The 15,674-nt window shown below is 36.7% G+C and overlaps 1 protein-coding gene across 1 annotated transcript; it reads right to left on the bottom strand.

Annotated features, from left to right (window-relative positions):
• Positions 1–2,923: 2,923 nt before the first annotated feature.
• Positions 2,924–15,663, bottom strand: LOC131772898 (heparan-alpha-glucosaminide N-acetyltransferase-like). Its single transcript, XM_059088860.2, has 19 exons — positions 15,539–15,663; positions 14,690–14,844; positions 13,809–13,921; positions 13,341–13,456; positions 12,944–13,013; positions 12,586–12,646; positions 12,296–12,364; positions 12,154–12,203; positions 11,308–11,384; positions 10,374–10,404; positions 9,349–9,488; positions 8,947–9,059; positions 8,441–8,568; positions 7,942–8,065; positions 7,134–7,220; positions 6,293–6,367; positions 5,945–6,012; positions 5,473–5,585; positions 2,924–4,435 (listed from the first exon to the last, which is right to left on the bottom strand). The coding sequence occupies exons 1-19, from the start codon at positions 15,624–15,626 to the stop codon at positions 4,254–4,256; spliced, it is 1,860 nt and encodes a 619-aa protein (XP_058944843.2). The 5' UTR covers positions 15,627–15,663; the 3' UTR covers positions 2,924–4,253.
• Positions 15,664–15,674: the final 11 nt, after the last annotated feature.

Below are 15,674 nucleotides of genomic sequence, written 5' to 3'. Positions count from 1 at the left end.
TACGTTACAAACTTTCGGATATTTTTCAGTGATTGTTTGTTCCCGGATCCCGGAATTCGGTGTAAACGGCAACAGATTCAACCGCACTAACTCTGTGCGATTTTCTTGCCCAAGGGAAAAATACAAACTTGTTGGCGACATATATAATCTACTGCCATGAAAAGATGCGTACCTGGAGCAGACCTACGCCTAAATGTTTAGGGTTAGCAGGCATTCTTGATGTGGTTTTCTGATAATCACAATGTAAAACGAAATAAAAATGAAACGCAACAGATAAGTCAGTTTGTGAGTGCGAATGAAGGATGTTCCCGTGCTTTCGGGTTAGCTGTTAATTTGTTTGGGAGGAGAATTTTCTCTATATTCATCATTTCCCAACCCATTTGGTCGTTACAATTCTTCGTGGAAGCTATCGAGTATCGCGAAGGTCATACGGCTTGTTTCTGATAAAGCAGAAAAGAATATCTGTCTAAGTGTGCCCAAGAAGTGCACTAGTGGCGGTCGTAGGACTGTGGACATAGATTCAAGAATCTGTTCATTCATAGAACGGTCCCGTACTTGTATTTTAGGGTTTTTTTTTTTTTTTTTTTTATGCAAAAATCCACGAACACCATGTGGTAAATACTATCAAAATCAAATTATACTGTTTTTCTTTCTGTCAGTATTCTTCATTACATCAAAAAGCGTATCGTTTCATTTTGCCTTTATGAATTCAGCCCCATGCCCCAAACCCCGGCCACGACAAATAATGCCGCCGACGGGTGAGTGCAAGTGATTTCAGACATACCGAAAAGTTCGGATTTCCCGCGTTGTAAAAAGAATTTTCGACTTGTCGGCTCTAAAGAAATAACTGTTTCCAGAAAGACGGACAAGTGGAGTGGAAGACTACACCTACTTGTCAAAAAAAGAAGACATTGCCCTTGAGAAGCGGAAGAAAGGACAATCAGCAAAAAAACTACTAACAAGGCAGAATCATTTTAAGCTTGTAAGTATATAGATAATATTATTTTTGGTTCATATTAACAATATCAAAGATTAAGTATGCTGTTTAGGTTTGAGTTCTGCTGCCTTTCTATAATATTCTTGCTTCTGTAATTTAATTTGTGAATGGCTTTTATTACATGTTTCCGATTGATGGACGGCAGTTGCAAACCTTCTACGACGCCTACCGCTCACGCGCCGAGTAACAGCCCATATTTAAGCTGTTAGCCCCAACGATACTTCCAAGTTGTAGGAAGATATCAATTTTAGTTACAACAAATTTAAGCATCATTAGTATGCGCAGGCTAGTACAACAATTTGTCCACAAATAGTGGAGTAAAGCCTATTAAAGACAAAATTTAAGTTAAAAATACCAAGAAATGAATTCCTGTTGTTTTAAAATTGTTCTCTAAATGTTGCATTGGTCTCTTGTACTATTCTGATACTTAGCACTTAATAACTTGTCTGGGATGTTCCTCTGGCTAGTTCGCGGCTTTTCCCTTCCTTGAGATTGGCAGACTGTCTGTGGTTGTCCTTTGATATTGTGCCATGCATTTCATTCGTTGAAGAGCCTCAAGTGTTTCTCTTACGTAGAGGTGATTGTCCGGAAAGTCATATTGGCGAATTGCTGTTAGCGCTCAACAGTAGTAATCTTCAGCAGAGCTTATTTAGGACTTCCTCTCACTGATAACCAGGGAAGTACAGACTCCGCCTGACAAGTAAACGGTTACTAATGTCGCATCTGATGTTAAATGCCCTTTCCACGAACTGCTTGGCTTTTTTCGAAGCCTCTTGAAGAGAAGTCGTCCCAAATTGTTTAAAATAATTTCGACCCATTCTTGCTTTTCTCCACAAATCTCTATTTGAAAAAAAAATTAACAATGCTCCCTGGAAACACTCGTCAGCCTCATCATGATAGAGAAGAATTAGCTCTTGCATTTCCTTATCCAACTAAACATTCTGATACATCTTTGTGTATCAATCCATATATCTCGGAAGGTAGAGAGTGCCTCTTAGTAAACCTCAGTTACGCGATAAACTAAAGTTCGCAGACCTAAATAGCGTAGACATTCTGCCACAATTTGGTGTTAATTGTTTTCATACGTCGCCTAATGGTCACAGACCTCTCTAAGTATTTGATTGTGATAACGAGTTCATCGAAATCAATCGAAGCACGTCCACAAAAGAAAATTAAAAGAGGCAAAGTCTCTCCACTTCACTTTCATTTGCAATGAAATGCTTCACTTTTTCCAAGCTCTGAACAGCTGGACGTTTGCCATAGGAAAGACATGCGGTCGCACATGAAGTAAAGCGCTAAAAGTCACCAAGTGCTGTAAACTGTTGCAATTTGACCATTAAATTCAGGGTTTTTGACGAAGGAGAGCTGAAACGAAATTACATAATCAAGGGTAGCACTCAAATGCTCCATAAAAAATGGTGAAATTGAGGCCTCTGGGCTATTTCTCGCGCTTACTGCATTACCAATTCAGAAACTAAAAGCTGGACTGGACTTTCCCAGACGTCAATGATGCGTGAAATACAAACAAAACAGCACGAGATTGTTGTAGTGTTAGAATGGTAGGACTAAAATAACCTTTTGAGTTATCAACTCAACTTGAATGAAAAAGAAAAAAAAACGTTTTAACAGCAACTTGGTGGATGCGTCCTCCCCCTAGTTAGCATTTTCTTTGAAGAATACGTAATAGTGAGTGAGTGAAATTAGATGTAACTCACCGCCTGCTGTTTTAAAAGAATTTTCCATCCACCCACAGAGACATTTTCAAATAAAAGGAACGCACTCAAAGTTAAGAATACGGAAAACGAGGAAAAAGGAGGAATAGTTTTCGATTGCAATAAATAAGACTTAAAACTTATACAGATAGCTTAGGGTAGAGGGTTCATGCGTCCAGTTAACAACAAGTAAATTAATAAAGAAAACCAAAGATTTATTTAGCGTCTAAACTTATAAAATGTTTTAATCTCCAAAACAGAATTTAGTCTATGTAGATACAAGTATTCCAAATTCTATACAATAATCTTAATTTTAAAAATGATGGAACAATTACTCTTTGAAATAATAAAACTGGAACTTAGCGCCCCCCGCCCCACCTTTAAGAACTAGACTAATCGTCCAATCGATACATTGATCGTTGCGAATACCATATAGGACTGATGTGGAGTTCCTAAAGGGTAACCCGCTCTTAAAAAGTGCGCGAGGTGGCCAAGCCGACATTGGAAGTAGTTCAACTTTTCACTCACTGACAATTTTCTGCGATAATAATGTCAATTATTTAAATTAATGACTTAACCTACACGAGTCACCAGCCGAAAGAGACATACTAACCAATCGGAGGGCACAAGCCTGTCTTTTCAACCATCGGGAACAAGAACAAATCGAACCTTTTTCCCGCGCTTGCCTAAAACTGCATTTATGAGGACGAGTTTTCCCGCGAGTTTCACCATCGCTATACGTTTCCCCGTTTTGACCTGTACTCAAACGTTTTCAGCTGGCGCTTGTTGGCCATTACAAACGTAAAATTCTTGGAGTTGTAATGATTTCTGTCATTATCACCTCTTTAACCCTTCGCTCCCATGATCTCATAAATAATTCTCCATACTGTCAGCCATACAATTCTTATGATGTTAGTTCGGAGAATTTGGTATTGGATCAACTAATAATCCCCTTCACGATATCTCTCTTTATTCTCATCACTTGTGTGCTTGATATTGTACAGATGTTGCCAGAAGAAATTCTGTCCCTTGGTCACTCATGGGAGTTACAGGGTTAAGTGAGCGTTATTTATGGATGGCTTCAGATACTCAACTAAAAGCTCAACTAACCAATAATTGCGCCATCTTTAATAGCTAACAAGCTGCTTTAATACCAGTTATATTTTGTAGAAACCATTTTATATATTTGTATATATTATAGTTCGGAGAATTTAATATTGGATCAACTAATAACAGCAGCTAACAAGCTGCTTCACCAGTTTTATTTTGTATAAATTGTTGTATAAATTTTGTATACATTATAGTTCGGAGAATTTGGTACTGAATCAACTAATAATCCCCTAAATGATATTTCTTTTTATTCTCATCACACTTATGTGCTTGACATCGTACGGATATCGCCAAGAGAAATTCTGTCTTGGTCACTCATGGAAGTTAGAGGATTAAGTGAGTAACTGAGTATCTGAATGGCTTCAGATACTCAATTAAAACTCAACGAACCAATCATTGCGCTAAATTTAAAAGCTAACAAGGTGCTTTATCAGTTATATTTTGACAAAAAACTTAATGTAATAAAGGTAATATGAAATGATGAGCCAGACGGCCGTGCCGACCAGGTTCATAGCCAGTAGGTCTGCGTGTTGCACGTGACCGCTGACTGTCCAGCAAAATGGGAAGTATCTTCCCAGAATTTCACTTCCCACGTAAACTAGAATAGAGTTCATTCCTGCAAGATATTAAATAACAATCCAAATGTTTTTCAAAAGAAAAAGTTTGGTGTTAACCAGACAATTTGCCTGTTAACCCTCAGTCTCCTGCGTCGAATTTTATCGACGTAAGCAAGAGAAATAAGATCACCCATGACGTCACAGCCTTGTACGTCACCTCTTTTGTTTCGCTTGGTTGACAAAAAGGTACTGAAAGTAAAGTGGCGCTGAGAGAATGTTTCCGTGCTCCAAATATTAACACATTAGAGATGATTTGACGGTTGTCACAAGACAAGAATTACTTTCACAAGACCCAGTTGATGGTGACTTCCACACCAGTTATAAAGGAAATCTAACCTTAGCGGTATCAGAAAAGTTTCGGGTAATTAGGAAGATGATTAGCCACACGATGAATCTTCAGTACTGTTTTCCGATCGTGCCCGATAATTAATGGAATTCCTAAATCTAGTATACGTGTTAAATAAATTCTGTTAGGTCATAATAGTTTCTGCGTTCTGTTTTGATAGTTCTCTTCTTGTCTTTCACAGATGTATCAACCACAGGTTCACGAAACGGCAGTTTGTATCTTTAAATTAAAGATACGATGTTCTCAAGCACTTGTATCGATTTGTAGCCATGGATTCATTCAAAACAAGCTTGCTCACTTCAAAAAAATTATCGGTTTTAATCATCCGGAGAAAAAGAAAGAGCGTGATCCTCTCAAAGGACTAAATTTCTCACCTCAGTCGATAGTAAAAGACCTTTTCGCTGTAAAACCGGAATCGGTTATGATGGCACGGTATCGTGTAAAAGTAAACATTCACACGGATCTTTTACTCCAAAAGGCACAAGGATCAACATGACATAAAGCCTTAAAGGCTTTAAGGGATACAACACTTTTACGAGTAAAATCCTTCTCCCTCACCTCCCTAAAAAAAACACACAGATACACTAAAAAATGGTTTTGTCCCAAGACCACTTTTCACGATTGGGGAGAAACAAGGAAAGGTCATATATACGGTATCCCGCATTGCTTCACTTGGAAATTCCTACTCACCAGGGTAGCAAAAAGGCGCGCCATTCCACCATCTCAAGACATCAATGGTCACATAGCAAAATGTCAGCAGAAGAAATGCCATGCCACCAGTAACAAAGATAAACGAAACAGACCTAGCAACAAAAATGTTGTTTGAGCAACCGAATCTAAATAGAAAACAAAGTTTAAAGGGAAATTCTCTACATTTCGACTGTATTTTTCGGGATGTGCGTAATTACTTCCACCTTATAAAAAGTATAGAATATTAGTTCGTCCAGATCTACAACACCGAAAAACTAACTACAAACCAGGAAGAAGCCAGAAAAGCTAAGGAAAGAGAGAATAACACTGATGACGAAGAACGAACCTTAAGTTACATTTCCAACAGGCGAAGCCGCGGGGCGTAATTATTATTTGCATGGACTCTAATGTAATTATTTTTCGGAGTATTCTTCACCCGTTTTCTGGTTAGCGCAGTCACCTTCTCACTTACCATAAGTTCTTGTTTATCGGTATAACACTGTCGTTATTCTTGCCTGCGAGTGCAAGAGTGATGCAACCCTGAGTAAGGAAGGAAAATGACCATATTTACGATAACGATGACGATAACGCTATTGGTATTATTGATGATACTATTAATTTTAATAACACAAGTAAAATGAGACATAAATTATTGAAAAAAATAAGATAGATGGAAAATGAAAAAAGCTTGCAGTCGTCGATTGAAGAAAAAGCATGTAATCATTCATTTAATTGCAAGCGGCTTATCTCCCGCTCGCAACTAAAGGAATAAAAAAAGTGATGTTTGGGACATACTGTGTTTTCTGTCTATAATACTCACAAGTAGCAAAGACCAAATTATCCACCGTTTCATTCTAGATATGTTGTATGGGAAAGTGTGCAAGGTGTAACCAGCCTGAAAGCAGAAAATTAAACGTAACATAATTAGCTACATTGTGTAAAGAAGATATTACAGAAGAGTGAACAGCTTCTTAGGGCTTTAAGCTTAAAGAAACAAATTTATAGTTAATTTTCAATAACCCTTTAACTCCCGTTATTGACCGCGATGGAATTTCTCCTTACAATATCAGTACAATATTAAGCAGACAAGTGATGAGAATAAAGAAAATATAAATTAGGGGAATATTACTTGATCCATTACCAAATTCTCCAAATTTACATCGTAAGAATTGTACGACAGACAGTAAGGAGAAATATTAATGAGATCTTGGAGGTGAAAGGGTCTCAACAAGGAAAAAGTTCTAAATTATCTTTGACTGATCAGACAGAAGTGCAAACATCTTTGAAATATAACAATGTAGCAAGTTGAAGAAATAACTTGAAATTAGCAGTATCTGTCTATCTTATGAAGCGATTGTTCGAGCGAGTTCGTTCCTGTAAAGGACTGTTGGTGATAGTCATCGGCAGAGTCACCTGACTCTGATAATAACTTCTGCTCGTTTTGACAAAATGTCTGTCACTGACATCGACGACCATACTCCTTTTCGGATGATCACAACACAGATCTATCAGCTATTATTATTCACAACCGCATTTGATTGCAAAGGCAAGACTGAAGGCGAAACACATGTAATCCATGCTTAAAAATGCCATCGCTTGTCTTCTGGATGCACCTAAGGTGGTCTGCACTGAGAATAACATGGAAGGCTACTAATTCAAACCTGAACTCCCAGGAACACCAAGAAAGCAGAAGTCAGGGTACCCAAAGCGCCCTCTGGATCGTACGGAACCTCCGTCTTGTATGTTTCCTGACAAGAGAAAATTTCCATGTATCATTTATTATCTCAAACTAACTTGTAACAAATTAGATAAAATGGCATGAAAATATCACTCTATTCTTTCAAGAAAGTACAACTCCGGCCTGGCACTCAAGAACGGAAGGTCTGAAATTTTTCATGTTAAAAGAGGGTGTTTGCACTTATGGCACACCTCCACAAAAGATTGATTACCTTTTTTTTTTTTTTTTCTTTTCAATTTACAGCGAAGGAAGTTAGTTCAGTAATTGTAAAGGAAAGTTGTTAGCCCTGTTGGTAGAGCACTGCACCGGCATCGGTCATGGGTTCAAATCCCGTACAGGCCTGAATTTTTTTTCAGTCCTTATAAGTTAAGTGTTCATTACTGCAAAGATCGCTTTCATATTCATTTCTTAAACTGCAGTTCACATATATGACTTTTATATATTCACATTCATTTTCTTAGAGTTTCGCTTTCACGACAGAAATAATACCAGGTTTTATAAAATTTGTACGATGATAAATGAAGAAAGCTTTCTATTGAGTAGATTTTCATCACCAGTAGCATCGGGTTACAAACTCTGAACTCCCATTGCTTATTTCCTGTGTTAACCTTTCTTCAGATTGGTCAATATGACCTCTTAGATTCACTTTTACAACATTAAATCGAAAAGTGCGCGAAAAAATACTGCTATTAAGTTATTAAGGTAAGACAGTATATATGTATAAACGTTACCATGCAAGTAGGATGCCCGTAGATGTGCTTTGATCCAAAAAAGTGTCGGTCAATGTAACCAGCATTCCCACCGGTGCAATTGTAAGCTTCAGGTGAAGCAAGACCCCCAGGTCCGATATAACCTCTGCAAGAACAAAACGTCTCATGATGAAAGTCGTCGTTCGTTTCGACACGAGCGTATGATAAATAATAAGAATCTGAGTTTCCCCACTAGGAATTGAACTCCAAAACTTCGGATTTAGCGGCCTAATTCTCTACAACCGAGTGACAGAGAGCTCGTTGGCGAATTAAAAACCTACTTGCTTTCTACGCGATAAACTTCTTGCATACTGTTGCGATCACAGATGTCGAAAGCATCGTATTCAACTCAACGGTGACATGACAGTGACTTAATATGATCAACTTAAACGTTTTCGGTTTGCTAACAGCAGCTGTCAACACTACAAGTGAAAACGACAATTCTAGAAGTAAAAAAAGAAACAATTCTTTAGACCCTTACCTTGGACAACCACCAATTTTGAGGGCAAAAGTAATGATGATATAGATAGCTAGTAGGCCCAGCATCACCAGCCATTGACCCCATAAAGCGAAGACATCCCTGATAGGGTTCCACCATGCAGCAACTGGCTATCGAATTCAAAATAATCAGACATGTTTCAATCCATGAAGTGAAAGGGCACACTGAATTCAAGATTGCAATGAAACTACTAATTAAAGAGACAGCTGAATAAGTGTTCTTGTGCGAATTACTTGTGGGTACAACATACACGCATATGCATGCAACTTAAAAGCATAAACATAAAGCGAAGACATCCCTGATAGGGTTCCACCATGCAGCAACTGGCTATCGAATTCAAAATAATCAGACATGTTTCAATCCATGAAGTAAAAGGGCACACTGAATTCAAGATTGCAATGAAACTACTAATTAAAGAGACAGCTGAATAAGTGTTCTTGTGCGAATTACTTGTGGGTACAACATACACGCATATGCATGCAACTTACCAGGATAGAATCAGTTCCAGGATTAATAACCAACTGGAGCATGGCAGTGATAAAGTAGCAAGCAGAAAATCTTTGTAGGACTCCTGGTACTCTGTAGTGAGCAAGGTCTGCATCTGTGTGCCAACAACATTTCAGCCGGTAAGAACGGCAACATTTGTCATATGCATGTGAGAAAATCCAGCATGCTTATTGGCCCAGAACACGTCAATTAATTCCAAACATTGCAGAATATTTAAATTGAGGGAAAAAGCGAAAAACAAAATGGCAAAAAAGGTGAGGAGAAAGAAACAACGTTTTACTTCACAATTTAAAGGAGAATGGTAGGAAAAAAAAACCAGAAAATAAAACTCAAATAACTGGCTAAGAGTGTTGCATGGGCATTTAAGGGCATCATCAACTTACAATTGCTTACAAAAAGCCCCAGTGCAAACAGAATGAGTGTGCGACGGATAATCTTGGCAAAGATAGTTATGGATCTCATTTGGCGACGTCTCATAGATTGAAACGAAATAACCATGGAAACACCCATAATCCACATAAACCTACAAAGAAGAAAGAAAAAAGAAAAATCGGTAAAATGTCCATATCAAAAGTTTACTTTTGCAGAGTTTTCCACTTCCCTAACTTTGCTTGAAACATCAATTCAAGACAATTTCTTGCACAGACCTTTGAGCCAACATAATTCTCCCTTTTTCTTTTACTTATAATTGTAATGAACGCACATTTTAAGATACAATACCATTGATCGTATACGTACATGTATAAATTAATGCTTTAACCCTTTAACTCAAGTTAGTGACCAAGACAGAATTTCTCCTAACTATATCTAAACAATATCAAGAACACAAGTGATGAGAATTAAGAAAAATATCAATTATAGGATTACTAATTGATCCAGTACCAAATTCTCCAAACAAACATGATGATAATTGTTTGGCAGACAGTAAGGAGAATTACTGGTGAGATCTTGGGAGTCAAAGGGCCAAAGAACTATCGTAAGGTGACATACTTGGTTTTAAATCATAATAGATATATCTTAAAAATAAGACTAAAACAGCAATGACAATTAGTCAATCAATCAATCAATTAATCAATCAGTAAAACAAAAGTGAAAAAAAACACAAAACTGTAGAAAAGCAAATGACTGTCCTGACTGAAAATCAATTGTACAGTAGAACCTCCCCAACTGGAACTAGGTGAACACAAACCCCACCAAAAACTTGAACAAACTCTGATTTCCCTTGACCCAGTTTTTTTCAGTCACTTACTATCAGCTAACTTGAATCCCCTACTAACTCTGACAACAGTTCATTTTTGTTTCCGTTTGGAGTATAAGGTAGAGGAGCTCTACTGTAAATCAATGCTAAAGAATAACAAAAAATACTAAAATTAATGTTGAAGTAATCTTACTAGTAGTAGTAACATACCATGGAAAGACAAGGTCTGCAACTGTAAGCCCTGTAAAAGAAATAGGAATCACTTACTATAGCTAGTAGCTCTACCCTGATCTATTGTCTCTCATGGAAGATACAGTTACCTCCATGTATAGTTAGAGAACATCTATCTCACCCACATGAACAAGGTAGAGATTATTCCACTGCCATTAACACTTTCACTCCCACGAGTGATCAAGACAGAATTTTCTCCTTACAATATCAATAAAATGTCAACCAGATAAGCGATGAGAATAAAGTAAAATTTGAGGACAATTAGTTGACCCAACACTAAATTCTCTGAACTGAAATTATAAGAATTGTATAGTTGACAGTGAGGAGGATTACAAATTTGACCTGGGAGTTAAAGGATTGATAGCCCAATAGATTAGGTCAATGTTAACTGACTATTTTTTAAAAAAAAAAAAAAAAAAACCTGTAAGGGATACAGTCTATGGGGGCAGACAAAAACATAAATATTCATTAAATAAAAAACAGGTTAACAAAGTCAAGTGACACAAGTGGGAGATTATTATGGCGAATGGCCAATCTCACATATATGTAGAATGTTTAAATTTGAAACTATCAGTAGTTAAAAGGCAAGGTACCTCATCCCACCCTGACCATTTTTTTTCTCAACAATCAAATCCTGGTTGAAATGTGTCTGGAACTGCAATTCATGTCAGGGTTGCAAGGAATTTGCCAATCAAGGCAGCAGCTTTCTATCCAGAAGCTGGTTGAACACAATGAAAAGCCCTCAATATTACAGACATGCCCTTTCATGTAAGTGAGGCAGTGGCTTGACATATTTCAAAGTTAAAAAAATGCATCTTTGATGACAACTGGTCAGGAGCCTGTATCTTAAAATATATTTAATAATTATGATCATTTGAAAAATACACTACCCCAGGGCAGGAAAGATACCCACCATTCCATCTGGCATGCTTGAAGAAATAATATCCACCACCACCAGAATTCACAAATATCATAATAGTCAATGCAATCCTGCAAGAAATCATAATTTATATCTTAATTCAATCACCAAAAATGCCAAAGTGCAAATGCTAATATGCTAACCAAAGCCCTGTTGATAAATAAATTTTTTATTGAATAATTCTCAGTGTGGAAATAGCCACAGTAATACTACTCTAAAATTAAAGATGTATTGTTTGAAAACAATGTCACCAGGCTGAGCATGAAACAAGAAAAAAAATGTGAGCTACACTGTACTAATTAAAAAGTATTTTTTTTAACTATGTAGTTCCATGGATGGATGCTCCAATAACTGAGCTACACAAACCTCCCTGAGCTCCGCCAAATTAGTCAAGCTGCTGCACTCATTGGAATACATTTGTGTAAACTTAGATGTTCCAAAGATAAACCCATTTGGAATCTCTCATGTGATTTACTTTTCATTTCTGTGTCCAAGGTTCCCACTGGGTACTATATTCGTTATTTTTCATTCAAAAATGTAAGAGTGCATATTTGTATGCGCATGTACTATGACAAATCTACTTCTTAAAACCAGCAACAATACACAAATAAAGACTTCCAAATAAACCATCTGACTAGCTTGAGGCTCACTAAAGTAAGGGGAGACTATAAGGTTGGATTTCGTGATTGGGCCCCCCTCAGCACTTCCCTGGTTTGCCCCAATTTTTACCAGAGCTTAACTTCATAAAGCATTCAGCTCATTGACTGATTCAGTGAATCACTAAGACTGATCCAATTAATGGCTCACCGAAACTCATGATTTTCATTGATGGAGACTCACCCGCGAAATGTGTCCAAAGATTTAAGTCTTTGTTTCTTTGGCTTTTCAAGCTGAAAAGTAATTTTGAGAAATGAACTAGTGATCTCTCATTGTTTTCATTATTTTTGAAAAACAAAATTATGTACGGCCCAATTAAACTTACCAATTCATGAGGATCAATGTGATGTCCTGAACCATCTACAGGGCCATTGAAATTGGGGCTTCCAAGATCCTAATTGATAAATATGAAAAATAGCTTAATTCTACCTCATTTAACTGCTACACATAATTAAGAGAAAATTTGTCCATCTGTACAAGTTCATCAGCAAATGTCTAATTCTTTGTCTATACTTACATAAAACTATGCATTACATTTATTCATTCATTTATTTAAACTATATTTGCTTTCCATGGCAGATGGAAAATTGTGATCTCACATGTAAGTAAGCTTACCGCATTTATAAGACTTTCTGTGTCATGAAACAGTTCCCAGTTGACCAAGAGATTGTACTTCCTATGAAATCAAACTTGTAAAGGTCAATGCTGAAGACAAAATTGCATTTTTTTACATGGAAGGAGAGTTTTCACCTGTTCACATTCAATTTGACAAAGTGCTCTTGCTTGAAAAACAGTGTGAAAACAATATTTACTGTACAGTACCAGGTTCAGCACTCCATATACAACTGTAGTGTACATGAAAATTGGACAGGAGGCAGCTGAAATAACTATGTTTATCAGCATCCTATATAAGGTGTACTTTGTTAAGATATAGGGCAGCTGGACTAACACATTGTGAGCATTCCATTCTTACCTTAGAAGATATAGAAGAACAAGCCAAGTTAAGGCAACCCCAAGAATAACCAAAAATGCATACAATAAAGCTAAAGACAAATGAAAAAATACAATTAGCAACAAGAGGAAATAAACTTGCATTAAATCATTTTGATCTGTTCAAATCAGGAAGTAGGCTAGGGATCACAAACAGGTAAGGGAGCTTAATATGTTTGATTCCCTGACCAGTAACAACACAGTCTACAATGAATCCAAATAGTATCTGGAGGGTATATATAGATATGTTCTCCTTTTCAGGAGCTAAAAGGTAAACTTAAACATGTCCATTAACTTAAATTTACCTCAAGGAACTTTTAAGTTCCATAAAAGTGGATACACTGTATTAAAATATCTACTTTGAAAGTATAGAAACTTACGTAAATATGCATTGTCTGGATCTATTTTCTTATATAAAGTACAGCTTGTCTTGGTTTTATATCCATGGATAGTGTAAATGTAAAAGCCATGTTCTCCAAAAGTTTCAGTTTTGTTCCTAAAACACAAGGGTATTTTAATTACCATCATATCATCATACAGACTATGAGGGTTCATTTCATCAATTTAATAATTATTTCATTATAAAGGAATGCCTAAATACATCTACATAAATGTGTTGAGAAGTATATATTATATGAAATTTTGTTGACAAAAGGGCCAGCACAAGCCATAAAGCATTTGAATTATTTGAAAATGCATAACAGAATGACTGTTTTAACCAATTACTGTCCATGGGGTTCCACCACAGTATGATTTTTGTGTATTACCCAGAAGTTCAAATTGATTAGATTTACAAAATTGATGAAGCTTTAGAGTTAGTACAGTGCAGTAGCTAACTTTGTACTTACTCGCATACATGTGTTCCTTCGGAGTCATTGACGAAGAGTGTAACTGGGAAATTTGTTTCCACAGTTACATTTAAAGAGTATTTCAGGTTTTTTGCCAAAGGTTCAAAGATACACTACAAAATAATGCAAGAAAATACAAAAAGTTAGTAGGTTTGTAGTACACACTAGCACGTAGACCGTTGCCTTCAAATGAAACTTTGATATAAAAAAAAGCCCAAGAAGTGTCAGAAATTTCCCAAGGAATTAGCAGCCATTCTAAATTGAGATAGCTCCTCTCTGGTTGAGAAGGTAGCACGGAGACACTTATCAATGTCGTGACTGTAGAGTTCAGCTTTGGGTCTGTTGTGTTAGCTGAAAATAACCTATAAAAAGATTGGCAAATTAAAGCCGGGTCCCATTTTGGTTCCCATTTGCTATACCATTAGTTTGTAATAGATATCCCTAAAGGCAAAGCAATAAGACTAGTTTGGCTCAGTAGAGTAGTATTACAGAGCTAGGTTCCTTAGCAGTGTACTGATCAAAAAAATTTTTTTAACGAACAGGGGACCTTTGCCACCTGAGTGAAAAGATATTTGTCTTCACCACAGAAATTGCAAAAATTTTCAAATGCGTTTTGGCTGTCTTTCAGGTATGATGGTAAAGTTTTGATGATAGGTGGCATAATTTTGTCTAAATAGCTAGAAATAAGCTTGGTGGGACAACAGCATACAGAGAGGATGGGTCCACCTGGGTTGTTAAATTTGTGGAGTTATGGCAAAAAAAAACTGATGCACTAACTGACTGATGAAGTGTTTTTTCTAACCGACGAACAATAATGAACAAAAACTAAGGAATATTAGAGTTACTATGGATCCACTGTTAATAGCCTGTGCATCATGTACCTTATGGCAGTTACTAGAGAGACCAAACACATTAACAGGTTTAATATCTGAAGTCAAAGTCAGTTGTAGCAAGGCTGTGTCCATTGGCAATGATTTCACATCAACGTGTGAGTCCGTTGGTAGTGATGTGGATGGCAAACGGTGACTTGCAAGTCCTGAATAACCAAGAATGTAGAAAAGTTAGCACTGTTTTTGTAAACCATAATTATTATTGTGCATTATCAGCCAATACAATACAATATGACTGTATGGTAATAAAGTCCATTTGTTCGTAATTTCAAGTTTTGCTCAATTTACACCACGAAACAAATCATCATACAAGGAAAAAAAATTACACATTATACAAATAAAAAAATTACACATTTTTAACAATTTAGAAAAATTTAGATATTTTTAAGGAGACTAGGAAGACGCATCGAGAAGCTTTTATCCTCAAATCATTTTTTCGTTCCTCGAATTGCCTCTATTTTTCAATTTATTGTTTTTTTTTTAACTTGTGAACTCTTCTTTGAACCTCGAAGTCACATGATTCGGGAAGGAAGTTTCACTCGCGGGAAACTACAGTGTACTGAAGAAAATATTCCGATGGTAGAGATACCTGGGCAAATTCTAAATCTGAAAATCAAGAAAATCGTAATTTCTTAATCCAAAAGCCATTACTCAATACTTTGAATGTAAGCGTGTATGGCACTCATCAGCATTCAAATACAAGGACGTCACCAAATGATGTAAAGTTGAGCACACAAACGCAACGGTCCATATTTGCGCTCACCGTTCGTCTTTGGAACAGAGTATGCCTTCTTAATTGAATATAACTATGTCTTAGTCATCTTATAATTGTAAACTTACCTAATCTTTGAGTAGAAAGTAGTGCAAGAACCAGAAAAACAGCAGAGAACGCCATGAATACTATATGGTCGTCTGCATGGATCTCCATGAAACAACAGGAGGACCAGAAATAGACTGGAACTAGAAAGTAGCGATG

Source organism: Pocillopora verrucosa, chromosome 4 (assembly GCF_036669915.1).
Source record: "Pocillopora verrucosa isolate sample1 chromosome 4, ASM3666991v2, whole genome shotgun sequence".
In the NCBI taxonomy this organism is placed as follows: domain Eukaryota; kingdom Metazoa; phylum Cnidaria; class Anthozoa; order Scleractinia; family Pocilloporidae; genus Pocillopora; species Pocillopora verrucosa.
The sequence above is the reverse complement of the archived record's forward strand: the minus strand, read 5'-3'. Positions and strand labels throughout refer to the sequence as shown.